The sequence below is a fragment of the Carassius carassius genome, chromosome 8, assembly GCF_963082965.1.
Source record: "Carassius carassius chromosome 8, fCarCar2.1, whole genome shotgun sequence".
Classification (NCBI taxonomy): domain Eukaryota; kingdom Metazoa; phylum Chordata; class Actinopteri; order Cypriniformes; family Cyprinidae; genus Carassius; species Carassius carassius.
Window position 1 is genome coordinate 25,297,224 of NC_081762.1, and position 13,845 is coordinate 25,311,068.

General features: G+C 38.2%; 1 protein-coding gene across 5 annotated transcripts in view; it reads right to left on the reverse strand.

Moving 5' to 3' along the window:
* Nucleotides 1–754: 754 nt before the first annotated feature.
* The window catches only part of septin7a (septin 7a), a 318,106-nt gene continuing 305,015 nt past the window's right edge, over nucleotides 755–13,845 (reverse strand). For all 5 annotated transcript variants that reach the window (XM_059556787.1, XM_059556788.1, XM_059556784.1 and 2 more), the window contains exons 4-13: nucleotides 12,316–12,416; nucleotides 12,043–12,177; nucleotides 10,006–10,123; nucleotides 8,600–8,692; nucleotides 8,038–8,134; nucleotides 4,881–4,932; nucleotides 4,527–4,652; nucleotides 2,584–2,719; nucleotides 2,334–2,479; nucleotides 755–1,205 (exon numbers count right to left, since the gene is read on the reverse strand). In XM_059556787.1, the coding sequence (XP_059412770.1) occupies nucleotides 1,169–1,205; nucleotides 2,334–2,479; nucleotides 2,584–2,719; nucleotides 4,527–4,652; nucleotides 4,881–4,932; nucleotides 8,038–8,134; nucleotides 8,600–8,692; nucleotides 10,006–10,123; nucleotides 12,043–12,177; nucleotides 12,316–12,416 (1,041 nt within the window). In that variant the 3' untranslated portion in view covers nucleotides 755–1,168. The remainder of the gene's footprint in view (nucleotides 1,206–2,333; nucleotides 2,480–2,583; nucleotides 2,720–4,526; nucleotides 4,653–4,880; nucleotides 4,933–8,037; nucleotides 8,135–8,599; nucleotides 8,693–10,005; nucleotides 10,124–12,042; nucleotides 12,178–12,315; nucleotides 12,417–13,845) is intronic.

Genomic DNA, 13,845 nt, shown 5'->3' on the forward strand with positions numbered 1-13,845 from the left:
ATATTTCAGGCAGTATTTGCTGCCCCCTTCCTGTTAAACCTTTTCCTGAACGAGAGTGTCATGTCCTGGCTTTTAGAAAGCTTCATTCACTGTTGTCAATTAGCACGATACCTCTGACTCCTCTGAATGAAACGCAACACACATACAATAAACATCAATAGCCAGCATTGTATTCCCCCGTAACAACTACATACAGCTGTCAACACATCTTTTGTCTCGACTGACTTTTTCCATTAATGAAAAAACAACTCCAACTATTCAAATGGCATCATCACAACTTTATTTTGTGACTATAAAAATTAAAAAGCAGAGAAACAAAATGATAAAAAAAGTTGCAGAAGTACATGAGCAGGAGCTAAGTGTGGCCAGCTCTGACGGGAACTCGTGCCTAGAGAGAGAGAGAGAAAAACACACATCGACTGGCCAAGAGCGCCAGCTCACTGTTCCTGAATCAGTTTGCATGAGCAGGAGCAGGACACACACCTGCAGCAACAAATCATGTGTGTCAGGAGTCCTCTATTGCATAATGTCCATCCCCGGACAAGTCATGTGACATTCAGAAAGGATGTGTAGATGCACAAGCATTTAAAACAGTGGACTGGGACTTTATCTGAGAAACAAACTGAGAAAATAATAGTAATTGAAAAACACAGCTCACGAATGGCTAAGGTCCACGGCTAAATAATTTAAATTACACAAATATTGGAAGAGCTTAACAATTCGGGAAGGGGAAAAGAAGAAGCTCGTTGTATATAAGGCCAGAAATGCCTGAGGTAAGGTTCAGCCTTTATTGAGAGGAGGAGGAAGTGACCTCGCATCTGAAAACATTAGACAAACACACGGTGCAGGAGGGGAATTTGGCGCTTTATAAATTCATAATCCTAACAATATTGCATATCTCTGAGAAGTTTGTATGCTTTGTTTGTGTTAGATCAGGCGCTCTCAGTTTCTGTGAGGTCTGGTGTATGAACCGATGCTGTACTGTAGATGTGGAAAAAGACAGAGATAAGTGTTTCCAGGTCACACACAAAAAAAAAAAAAAAAAAAACGAATGAGCTAAAACAAAAAACATAGGGCTTTATATAAATGTATGGTTTTGGTCGACAGACTGACTGAGGGTCCCGGCTGGTTTCATTGGCAACTAGGATGTGTTGATGGTCCGAGTGGTTTAAAAGATCTTCTTCTTTTTGTTCTTTTCCAAGGTCCTTTAGGATTGAACATAGGAAAAATGTGTATTAGAGGAAATAAACACTGACTGGCACACTTTATTACATACTGAAATATGATTGTAAATGATTATACAATCTTTTAAATTACATTACTGGTCAAATGCTTTAAATAAAACTATATTAAAAAAAAAAAAAAAAACATTATCATAGTCAATATTTTAGTGTTTTTTAATATTATTAAACAGTTCAGTTTAAAATAAATGTTTTCTATTTGAATATATTAGAAAATGTAATTTATTGCTGAATTTTCAGCATCATTTCTCCAGTGTTCAGTGTCACATGATCCTTCAGAAATCAGTCTTATATGATGATCTGATGCTGAAGAAACATTTATTATTATTATCAATGTTGAAAACAGCTGCGCTGCTAAATATTTTTGTGGAATTAAAATTTATAAAAAAAAAAAAAAAAAAAAAAAAAAAAAAAATGATTTATTATTTATAATTATTTATCTGTTTAATATCTTTGTGGGAACTGTCGAAGCTACTTCTCAAAATAATAATAATAATAATACTACTTTAATTCAGCAAAGACACATTAAAGTGACAGAAAGTGACAGTAAAGACATTTATAATGTTACAAAAGATTTCTATTTCAGATAAATGCTGCTCATAAACATCCTATCAGAATGATTTCTGAAGATCTGTAGTACGTTTTTAACGATTAAACAACTTCACAATTAAAAATGATTATATACACATTTATTCTAAACTTTGATAAGTAGTAGTAGTTATTTTTTTTATTGCCATATCTTACAGGAAGAGTTACAAACACAAAATAAAACCGAAAATTATATGATTATATAATCAATGAACATACAATACGAAAATGAGGTAAAATCTTACTAAACAAGTCCCTGAGTGAGTGTACAGTTTTCTACTTGCATTAAAACCGGAAAAGTCCAGTAAAACATGTTTAATGGAAAAGGGGGGTCTTGCAAAAGATGCATAAAGTTGGCTCTTTTAGGACTAAATAAAACAGTAACACTACTACTATGCTTGATGCAATGCATTTTAGGATTTCCTGATTTATAAAGGATGCCTATGCAGCTCTAGCTAGGTTTATCAACCGAGCTGTGCTGTGTGTTTGTGAATGTGTGTGTACCTGGAAGCGTCCAGCTTCTGCTGCTCCAGCACGCGCTGCTGAGCCTCCCAGCTGACCTTCTCCTCCTCTAACTGACGTCTCTTCTCCTCCAGCTCCTTATGCTGGGCCTCCAGGTTCTTCCTCATCTGTTCATGACGCCGCTGCAGCTGAACAGACCAAACCACAGCAGCAGCGTCAACTCAGACTCCATAAAAATCATTCATGACGAATACACAACCTTCAGTTGATTGTTGGTGATTGCTGGTGTTACCTCTGCCTCCGAGTCTTTGAGTTTCTGGATCTTCTCCTTGACCTTCATCTCAAACACCTGCTCCATCTCCATCTCCATCTTCTTCATCTTCGTCACATGTTCTCTCCTCTCCTCCTCCATCTGTGCCAGCGGACTCCTGTTCACATCCACACACACACGAGCGACAGCATCGCCCGGGCAGATGCACAACACACATTCATTAGACGCTTTACACAAAGAGCCTGACCGAGCTTTAGAGACAAATAGACCCGTGATGCAGGAGCAGTAGGGAAGAGAGGAGCCTGCTGGGAAGACTTGAGGACCCAGTGCACTGAGGCTGAGTTAGTAAGCTGTACTGCAGCGGTGTTAGTGTGCAGCCGCAAGATCAACACCACTCACATATAGCACAAAGACAACGTGACAATTACTGCTAATTAAGGAGTCAAGATTACAAACAGATCATCTGGAGCTGGGTTATAGAGGACTGAAAGCCTGTACATACCAAGTCTAATGAGAATACACAGTCTGGAACAAACGTTTAGGGAGCAGTGTAGAGCAAAAAATGATGCACACTGAGTTTGAAGCACATTACCATTAGGTGATGCACATGGATAAAAGGAAATGTAATGTTTTTGCATGCTTTAATGCAAAAAGAAAGATAAACCAAATCAAATGATAAATAAAAAACAAAAGCCAGATTAGACAAAATAAAAATAAGCAAAAATCTAAACAAAAATGTCCTACTCAAATGAAATCAAGTAGAAAACAAAACTGATTTTTCTTTTTTTTTTTTTTGTTTGGATTCAACAATCAGGTTTCAAAAACAACAAAACAAAACACAAACCAAACAAAAATGACAGGGGGCCTGTTTCATAAAACACGTTTTCCAAATAAGCCAGGCTTATTTCAGTTAGTCTGATTTATTTTGAATCAATAAGCCAGACTTTCTGAAATAAACCTGGCTTATTTGGTAAACAGGCCTCTACTCCTCTAACAAAACATCAAAACAAAAGAAACTAAAAAACAAAAACAGAACAAAAAAAAACTCAAATCTCCTGCTCTCCACAAAACAAGAAAACAAACCCAACTCAAAAAAACAAAACTAAAATGATCTACACGTTTAAAAATAATAAACCATAGATAACGGAAGTTCAAAGTTTCTGTGTGAAAGTGTTCATAAGGACACGGTTTTATTTCAAAACCTTGGTATGTACAAGCTTTTTCTCCTGTAAGGCAGCGTCCGAGATAGTTTACAATGAACACGTCCTGAGTTGCCTAACTTAAGAAACTTCTTCTTAAGATTCCTCCAGCTTACAGAAAGCAAGGTCTTTAAACTGACTAAATAAAGGAGGACATCTAAGGTACTGTGCAACAGAACAGCAGTTTGGGAATGATCCTACACAAAGATGGATCTGAAGTTACACACGCTGAGGACACCGAGCAGGACGGCCGACTCCGAACGTGAACAGACGAGGAGAAAGAGGGGAAAACAGAGAGCACAGGAGAGACAGGACGAGACAAATGTGAACTTGATCATGACACTTACATGCCTTCAACTGTGTCAGGTCTAAAATAAAAAACACACACACACTTAGCATGCTCACACGGCATCATGTGTTAGAAATAATCATCGTTAGCAGCTGAATCATGTAGTTTTGGCCGCTCTTATGCATTGGTTAAGATAAGGGCTCTTCAGACGGAGCCGTACACGTGTGATGGTGGAAGTGAATGGCTGTTAGCCAGCGTCTGGACTGTATTACTGTTAGGAAGCCTGGATGTATCACTGCGCTGACTTTAGCATTATTAGCATGTGTCAGTCTGGCTCTGGGATCCAGGTTTAGCCTTCTTTACACCACAGATATCTGCTTCAACTGGCATCAGTAATCCGTATCGGTCACGTTTGTGTACGCTTGAAGCAAGGCTTAAAATAGGCTCTGGAGCTTGTATTGGTGAAAAACACTCACTTTGTGAGTTGGCCTTTGGTCTTGTTGTTGTCTGCGCTGTTGTAAGTGACAGCGGCCAGTTTCCTGCTGCGATAGTTCTCGTAATGAACGTTGTTGGTCACGTCCTTCAGGTCCTGCATGTGAGTTCTGGGATTGAGGAGAACCAATAAATGACAGATTCACACCACAGCATGTCCATCGCAGACATTAAAGACAGTTAAAATGCTATTTTACAAATGCTATTCATCATGAACAAGCCACAGATGCATGGCTCTAATACGAATGCTTTTGAAAAGTCATCTTGCAGTATTTTTGAGATTTTCAGCTCGATCATCATCATCAGGTTTAAGTGCTGGTGTAAACACAGTTATGTACCTGATGAGCATGTTTCGAAGGATTGTGAAGTCACAGTGCTCTCCATTCTCCACTGAAAACAACAACAACAACAACAAAACCAATGCATTAAAAGTGAATCAAGAAACAGCAACAACATTACACTATAATATCCACCTCTTCCAGCCTGCAGTTAAAGATGACTACAGTTAAAACAAAGATACTTTGGGGGAAGGTGTGTGGCTGAATGCCAATTTGCATGCTATTAATCATATATAATCACATTTAATTTTATATCATCAGTGGGTTTTGTCATACTATGTACCAGTTCTCCATTGTTAGCACAGTACACATCTTGCAAAGTGACTATTCTCACAGAAGCAAGCTAATTGGTATTAATATGGGCTTCATAATTACATACAAATATCCAATCGAGATTATAGTCAAATAATCTGAAGCTGAATTATGGAGGACTGAAAGCTTATAAACAAGTCTAATGCAAAGATATGGAGCCAATGTTTGAAAAAAAAATAAAAAAATAATCAAACTCAAGTTACTGGAAAACTTGGCTAAAAAGCATAGTTGTTGACTTTTTTTAAATAAAATAAATTGCAATTAGTAAACACCGACACACACACACACACAGCCGCTCAATTGCAGGAAGCCCCGCCTTCTGAATGAAAGAGCCAATCACCAATCGCTAAAGTCAGCGCATCACTGTGGCTGCTGTTAGAAACGTCCGGTTTCTATAGAAACAGTCAGAGTCGTGCTCTTAGGACTGCGCATGTGCACTGGCTCATCTTGCCTTTTATAACGCTATTTGAACAAAGGAAACTACATTTATGACACAGTTGTAAGATTTCTTTGGTAATTTCAAATATGAAATTTAATCATAAGCTTAGTGAACAGTTTTGGAGAATTTGATGTTTCACCTTTCAAAATGACAGGAGCTGCACTTGGATGCCCGAGAGGCGTATCAAAGATGGCCAGCGAGTGATATGACTTGCCTTAAAGGGGCTTTGACTAAGCTAAACTAAACACAAATAACCTACTCGAAAAAAAAGGAAACAGAAAAAATAAACAAAAATAACCTAATGTTACTTGTTGAAAACAAAATCAACTGTGCAAGAAACAAATAAAACTAAGCTAAACAGAAATAATCAAGAAAAAAAAAAAAGAAAAACTAAGCTAAGTAAACAAAAAAGAAATAAAAACAAAAAAAAACTACTTATTGAAACCAAAAAACTAAGTAAACCAAGCAAGATGCTTTAATAACTAGAGTTTGCACACGGGAACAAGCTGGTAATTATCATTCCTCTGCTGCTGTAATGTATAAAGTGACCAGCAGGTGTCACCTGATCTGGCCCTGACGTGTGTGTGTGTGTCTCTCTCTCCTTCACAAGCACATGCCATCTGTGTGCTCACATGCTGCTGAAAGCATCTCAGGCGTTCAAAGCTACCCTTCAGATAACCACTGGATCCAAATACAGCCATTAAACCCACAGCCCTCCTGATCACACGCCATGTTTCTGTCTAGACACAATAACCCTGCTCTCAGTGCGGCCAGTGTCTCTGGTGTTATCAGAGGTCAAAGGTCTAGAAAGAAGAGGAAGTAGACGCAGGCATCAGCTCCAGGCAAACCGCTCCGGTGAGTGAGATGATGTGACTAATCAAATCAGCATCTGCTTCAAATGTCAAATATCACTGGAGCTTCATCTTCAAAGTGCTTTGAATATCTGACACTGTATGTTCACAGCGGATCATGTGACCGGCTCTACAGGAGCTCTCAATCAAACACACACACTTCCTGTTCACAGATCTGCAGGCTTTCTCTCATCGCCCAAGCCACGACACACTCTAGGGTGTTGATCACATGACCCGAAACACACACTTGAGGACAAGCATTTCATTATGTCTTTCATTTAGAAGATGTCACTTGTTTATTCTTTCATTTCTGTAAGAGGCCTTTATTTAATGAACCAGCTCCAGGGTTGTTATTAACTGCAACTATTAAACAACACTTCTGCTAATTAAAATAAAGAAATATGAAAAATAATTAGAGGTTTTTTGAACTGAAATAAGCTGAACCTGAAGTACTTACTAAACAAAATAAAACTAAAAAAGTAGAAATTTTAAGTGTATTACTAAAAACAGTAAATAACTGATGCTAAAATAACACTTGGTTGTGCCTTAGTCTAGAACTGAAAACGCTGCATTTCTTTACTCAGCTAAAAACATGGCCTTAGTTATCAGCAAAAAAAGTTATTTCTGACACTAAAAAAGTGTCTGTTTAGTTGCTAATGCATGACTTTTATTGCATTCTCACTGGTCTGCGGTGTGCTAAGCTTTACTAGAAATTAATAAAAGACATTACCAAAACAACAACAAATCAGCTGAACCCTTCGACCTGAAACATTTAGGCTAGATGAAGTTAATATTTCTCTTAAATAGTTCTCTTTGTACCTGTTTGTCATGTGGTCATTGACTGACATTAAACTAAGTTATTTTAAATATATATATTTAAAATAAATGTTTGTTTTTAATTTATTTAATTGTTTTTCATTTGAAAATCATTTGCTTCAATATTACATTGTTGAAACCCTGAATTAAGTTCTAATTAAAACGATGATAAATCAAATTATAAAGATATACGGATCAATAATCTGAAAAAAGAAGCCTCCTAGATGTACATATAATGCCATTATGATCAAAAAGAAAATCATTATGACTAAAGTCTTCTTTGATGATGGCAAGTTGATCTTATGACAAGAAATGATTGAAATATTCTCTTCCGAGTGTGTTTCTAAACTGTTGGAGGGCACTGTATACATGTTTCCCGTCCTCTGGCTAGGGTTTGGTCTTCTAAAATATAATCTGACTGAAGTGAAAGACAGATGATCACAGTGAATGATTCAGTGGAGGCTGGACATCGTCTGGTGAGCGTGTCACAAGCTTGAGCTCTCTGTGCTGCTGTCACTGGTCAAACACACTGTGTTATCACATTCAAACAGCACAATAAAAGGTGCATTATGGTCCGGGAAGCCAACAACAACCTTAGCAAACATCACTAATGAAGCTAAACGACTACATTTAGATCAGTCTGACTCAGATCTGCTGTGAACCAGAGTACATCAACAGCCTCGGGATCCGTCCTACCCTACAGACACACACACACACACACACACCTTTCACCCCTTACCTTCTGCCACGCCCCAGGGGTACTGCCTGCCCCGTACACGCTTCCCACTGACCTCGATGATGGTGTTACTGCCCACCACAGCCAGCGGCAGACGGTCCTGAGAGACAAATCACAGACATGTTCAGAGAGAGAGTGCTGTGTGTGTGTGTGTGTGTGTGGGGAGGGGGGGGTGGGGGTAATGATGATCACGCGCTCTTTCAGTGAGCGTGACTCTGACCCATTTCCCATTAGGCCTAATTAAAGAGACTATTTTTGAGTAATCAATGCACTCTGAGCAGGGTTATCATCATGAACTAAAACTAAAACTATCACAAAACATTTTCATTATTTGAAAGGAAATACCTAAAACGACAAGATTATTACAACTTTAAACTGAAATGAAAACAGAAATATGTAAAATAAAATGAATTCAAAGCATTGACAAGAACTCTAACAATACAGTAATGACACTAAAATAACACTGACTCTTTCCTAAAGAAATCGGTCCAATCAATTAGAAATTCTTGAAAATATTCAAGTACAAAGAAATAAATCATTCATTAACTTTGGTAAGCAAACAAACCTTAATCTTCTTGACTAGTTTGCTCTCCTCCTCGTCATCAGTCTCCGGGAACTCATAGATTTTGATCTTATGTTCCTGGATCTCTCTCATTATCTGGGAAAAGAGAAAATGAAAAGCACGAAAAATGAGGGAAAAAGCAGGGAAAAATAAAGCATTAAATTGGTGCTAAAAAGATCTGCAATCTCCCAGCAGGCTCTGAGGGCTCTCAGAGTGTCACTGGTTCGTGATTGCATTGACTCTCTAGGGAGTCAGCATAAAAACCATGTGTTGACCGGTTTATCTCTAGTGTTATGAGGAGTTCATACTGCAGCCGCCGCTCGCAACACTGCGATACACACACACACACGCACACACACAGCTTCAGCTGGTTTGCAGATGTGCGACTGTCCCACATGCATCATTTGAAACACTGGGAATGCTTTCATGGCGCTGAGATGCAATGTAACTCCTGCGACTCTATGAATGGCTGTTCAACAGTGAGGGCAGTTAATATCAAACTGAATGGAGGCTGAATGTTTGTTCATGCACATAAAACAGCAGGAAGTTTACCTTGGGGATTATATAATGGAAAACACAATTTTATTAGCTTTATGAAATAAAGCAATGTACAAATGTACAAAAGGGCTCTGTTCCAAAACCTAGTGAGCTGCCAAACTAGACAGCATTTTAAGGCATTATAGTATAATTTAAACCAGCACTGCATCCCAAATCAGAAAATCAAGACTTTTTATTTAGTACAAAAAATTATGAATAAACTAATTATGAAAATTAATTTTATTTATTTAAAATTAGTTATTTTAACCAATAATGCACATGCACACACACACACACACGCGCACACACACACACTTATAAATAAATAAATACATGCTGGTCAAACTGAATATTGTTGTAAGATAATATTGTAAAATGTTTGCTGTAATGTCTCACTTGAATACTTCGATGTTGCTATTAAACCTTTTGGCAGAAACCTGGAGGAATATCCCTGTGTTTCTTTGTGCAATTGGCAGCATTTTTGTAATTTGCTCTGAAAGATAACTTATTGTAGTGGTTTAATATGTCTGGAATGATGTAAATGTAAATTATTTAGCAACCTGCACCTCATAATTTAAGAAAAAAGTTCTGAGACTGCTGTAAGTACACATTTCTTAAATTACATCCAATTTATTGTTAAATACTCAACAATAATGTGACTCTGACTGCATTTAGATTAAAATACAATAACATCCTATTAGGATTCACTCACATGACAAGAACGTTAAACTCCTTTCACAGCCAAATTATGACTAAGGGTCAAAGTGAATTGTGTTTTATTGGGCAAGAAACCTTGTTATAGGTGGACTTCAGGGGGGAAACCCTTAGATCTACAGGTAGAGAGTTTGGCGTTAGCATGCGATCACTCTCACCTGCTTCTTGAACTGTTGGCACTCCTCTGGAGTCAGCGTGTCTGCTTTGGCGATGAGTGGGATGATGTTCACTTTTTCATGTAACCGTTTCATGAACTCAATATCCAGTGGTTTCAGTCTGACAGACACACACACAGAGAGAGAGAGAATGTGAGGGTTTACGGTTTCAAACTAAACACTGAGCGTAGGTCCAAAAGCAGGCGCACAGGTCTCCTCTGTAGAGCAGGAGTGAAGGATCACTTTCACACTGCTGTTTGACAGCTTGGCTGAACTTATAGCTCGGCTCATAGTAAAGCCACATGTGCTGCAAGAAGAGCAATAAATAAATGGCAGGAAAATCATTTGTGCCTGTCCAATAAGGCCATTGTGATGTTCACAGCTTTAGCCAGACACACAGACAAGATTCGCGACAATGGGTGAAAAGCTTTTTTTTGTGTCTTTACTCAAGCGAGGTTATATTACACGTTTCAAATATATAGTGAGTGTACTGTGTCATTTTATTACACTGACACACAGGGAGTTCAAAGGAAGGATTGATCATTTTTGATACTTCTCAAACTTTGAAAAACACTCAAATATAAATGTGACATTTCCATTTTCTGAAAATGTAACTGGTGCTTCCCCATTCAAAACGTACTGTGCTGGGGCCATGCCAATGTGCTGGTGGTTTCTGAGTGGTTGCCAAGACATTGCTATGGGCTTGCTAAAGTGTTTTGAGTGATGGTAAAGGAGTTCCTATATGGTTTCTAGAGTGTTCAGAGTAGTGTTTAAGTGCATTACTACGGTGGTTTTTAGCACATAGCCACGGTATGTGGTTATGTAATGGCTCGAGTCAAAAGAGTTCAGCTGCAAGTCTCGTAAAAAATGTTGTCCCTAGGTTTGGCTCAAGCCCTTCTTTCAAAATGAAACCAAACCAAAACACAAAACAATCCCAAATCAAAACAAAACAAAAAAACACTTTCAAAAGCCAAGAAAACAAAACCATCACACAAATCAACCAAACCAAACAAAAAAGCACCAAACAAATCAAACCAACCAAACCAAACCAAAACTAAACACACCAAAGTAGGGGTGCACGGCCAATAATTAATGCACATCTTGTCAGTAAAGCCGTTGTTAACTGACAAGCTGCGCAAATCCATGCTGATAATGAACGTTGCTGTTAACAACCAAAGCACCCAAACAAAACACAAAACAATACAAAACACTTCCAAAAGCCACCAAACAAAACACCAGGAAAACCACCAAAACTAATCAATTAAGCAAACAAAAAAGCACCAAATAAATAAAATGAACCAAATCCAAACTAAACACACCAAGCCATCAAACCATACCAAAACACCAAACAAACTAAAACAAAACACAGAAAACATAAACAACTTTCAAAAACCACCAAACAAATAGCACAAAAAAACACAGAAAACCAAAAAAAAAAAAAAAACAAATTCATCAAACCAAAGCACACCAAACCAAACCAAACAAAACATAAAACACTTTAAAAAGCCAAGAAATCCAACCACCAGACAAACCAAACCAAATCAAAACTTCAAAACACAATTCAAACCATCAAACCAAACCACCCAAACAAAAAACACCAAACATACCAAACTAAAATCAAAGCAAAACGCACTTCTCCCAACATGCCTCATTGTTTAAGTTATCAAACAGGGTTAGGGGTTTGTTCCTCAAGTATGGGCAAACTGTACTAAATATAGGCTACTTGTGTTTTCCTAACTTCTCAGTGTTCCCTGACTTCATGGTTGTGCGGCCAAAAACAGTCAGAGCATGTCTTTGAGCCACAGAAAGATTTGGCATGAGAGAAAAAAGAGATAAGAAAGAAAGAGGATTCCTAACCAATTAGAATTTTGATTTATTAGAAGGAGTATGACAATTAGATATTCAGATGAGATACAACAATACAAGTCTGACGACAACACTGCAATAAATCCTGATGCACTTGGCATCACTAGAGCTCACATCTAAAAGCCCCTCCACAGAGGGTTTGTGTGCGTTTAATGCTTAAAAAGGAGTGCCTACCCATGACCAGAGGGGGCGATGAAGTACAGACAGCAGTGCACTCGGCTGTCGGGCATCTGGCGTCGATTGACACGTGACTCTGCGTTGAGGTAATCCTCAAACTTGCTGTCGATGTGATCAATGACGGGCTGCCAGCTACAGGACACACAACCGACACTTCAGAGTCAACAACATGCAAATGTAATCTAAACAAACCAGCCATCCTTCATTTATTAAACACCAATATAAGGAGACTCCCAGATGACATGCAGAAAATAAAGAAATCACGCTTACCAGTTACTGTTATCCACAGCATCTCCGAACCCTGGCGTGTCCACGATGGTGAGCAGCAGCTGAACTCCACCCTCTTTAATCAGCACCTTGGACTGCTCCACCTAAAAAAATGAATAAATAACTACTAGCCTAAAAACTAAATCACAAACGACGATTTCCAAGTTCATTCAGTGCAAAAATAAAATGATAAAAAAAGTTATTTAAAAATAAAGAATGAAAGAAATAATTATTAAAATAACAGTGATATAAAATGAAAGCATGAAAAATAAAATCCCTTATTTTTCACTGCAATTGTATGTAGCGTCTACATAGTCAAAAACCAACATTATGTTCTTTTAAATGCCATTCCTGAATGCCACTTTTAAACACATGATCTGGAAGCTCACATAATGGTTGACAAGTTTTTTACTAGGTATAAGGTACTAGGTATGTTCTTCATAAAATTTAGTATGACAATGTAAATCATCATCAAGAAGTCCTAAACTGAGAGCAGTATCTCTGTCATATTGAAATATGACACAAAATAAGAAAATAGCTCTAGATCTACATGAATTACTGTGGTGCAGATATGCAATCAACATGGAGGGCCAACACTCGTGAAAAGCACAAACCCTCAGATTTCCATTCAATCATGAAGTCAATCAATATCAGGGCCTGCAGGCCTCAAAACAACCATTCAGAGGTTTTCTGTTCACATTTAAGAGCAGCACAAAAGGGAAAGCAAAGATTTTCTTATTCTAATAGAAGCCAGGACCTTCTGAACACTTCACCTACATTAATGTGGAACAGCTGATTCAACCAAAAGTTATTATACTTTGGCATGAAACGTGCTCTATGGACATGAATGATACCTTAAGTCACGTTGAGAAACTCTTCTATTGTTCCTCCCCTTTTCCCCTTGACTGAACACTGGGGTCGTAACATTAAGTGGAGCTTTAAATCGATGGATCATATTTAAATATATTGTGAAGCAGTTGGCACTCAACAGATTCAGCCCACATGTGTGGAACCTCAGCTAAAACAAGCTCAAGTCCACACCTTTCCATGTGCAGCATACAGCGGCTGTGGTCAGAGACTGTGGCTTCTGGCTTTGGGTTGTTTCAGGGCTGCATTTTATGATTTCCTCCTAAACAGCCCTCAGCATTCCACAGCTCCGCGCCCAGCGCAGGACAGTCATTTCATGAAGCACACCCTCCTAAAGAAGAGACTTGGCCAGCGATGTCTACCAAACAGCTGGGATTGAGGAGCTACACACATCCTGAACTGAGGCTGTTTTCAGAGAGAGTGCAAGTTCAATCTGATTTGTGGGCCATTCATGATGGTTGTCCAGCAAGCTGCATGTTAAGACTTGTCTAAGTCTTCTTTTCCCAATAAAGAAATAGTCCAAACAACAATAATTTATTCTCCTTTGATGTGCCAGACTCATTGTGGTTATCTTCAATGAAATATTCAAGACGGTATTTTGCAGATTGTTTTTTTTTTCTAATGCTTTTGCCAAGCTCTTTCATACTACAAAATTGCACGTCCATT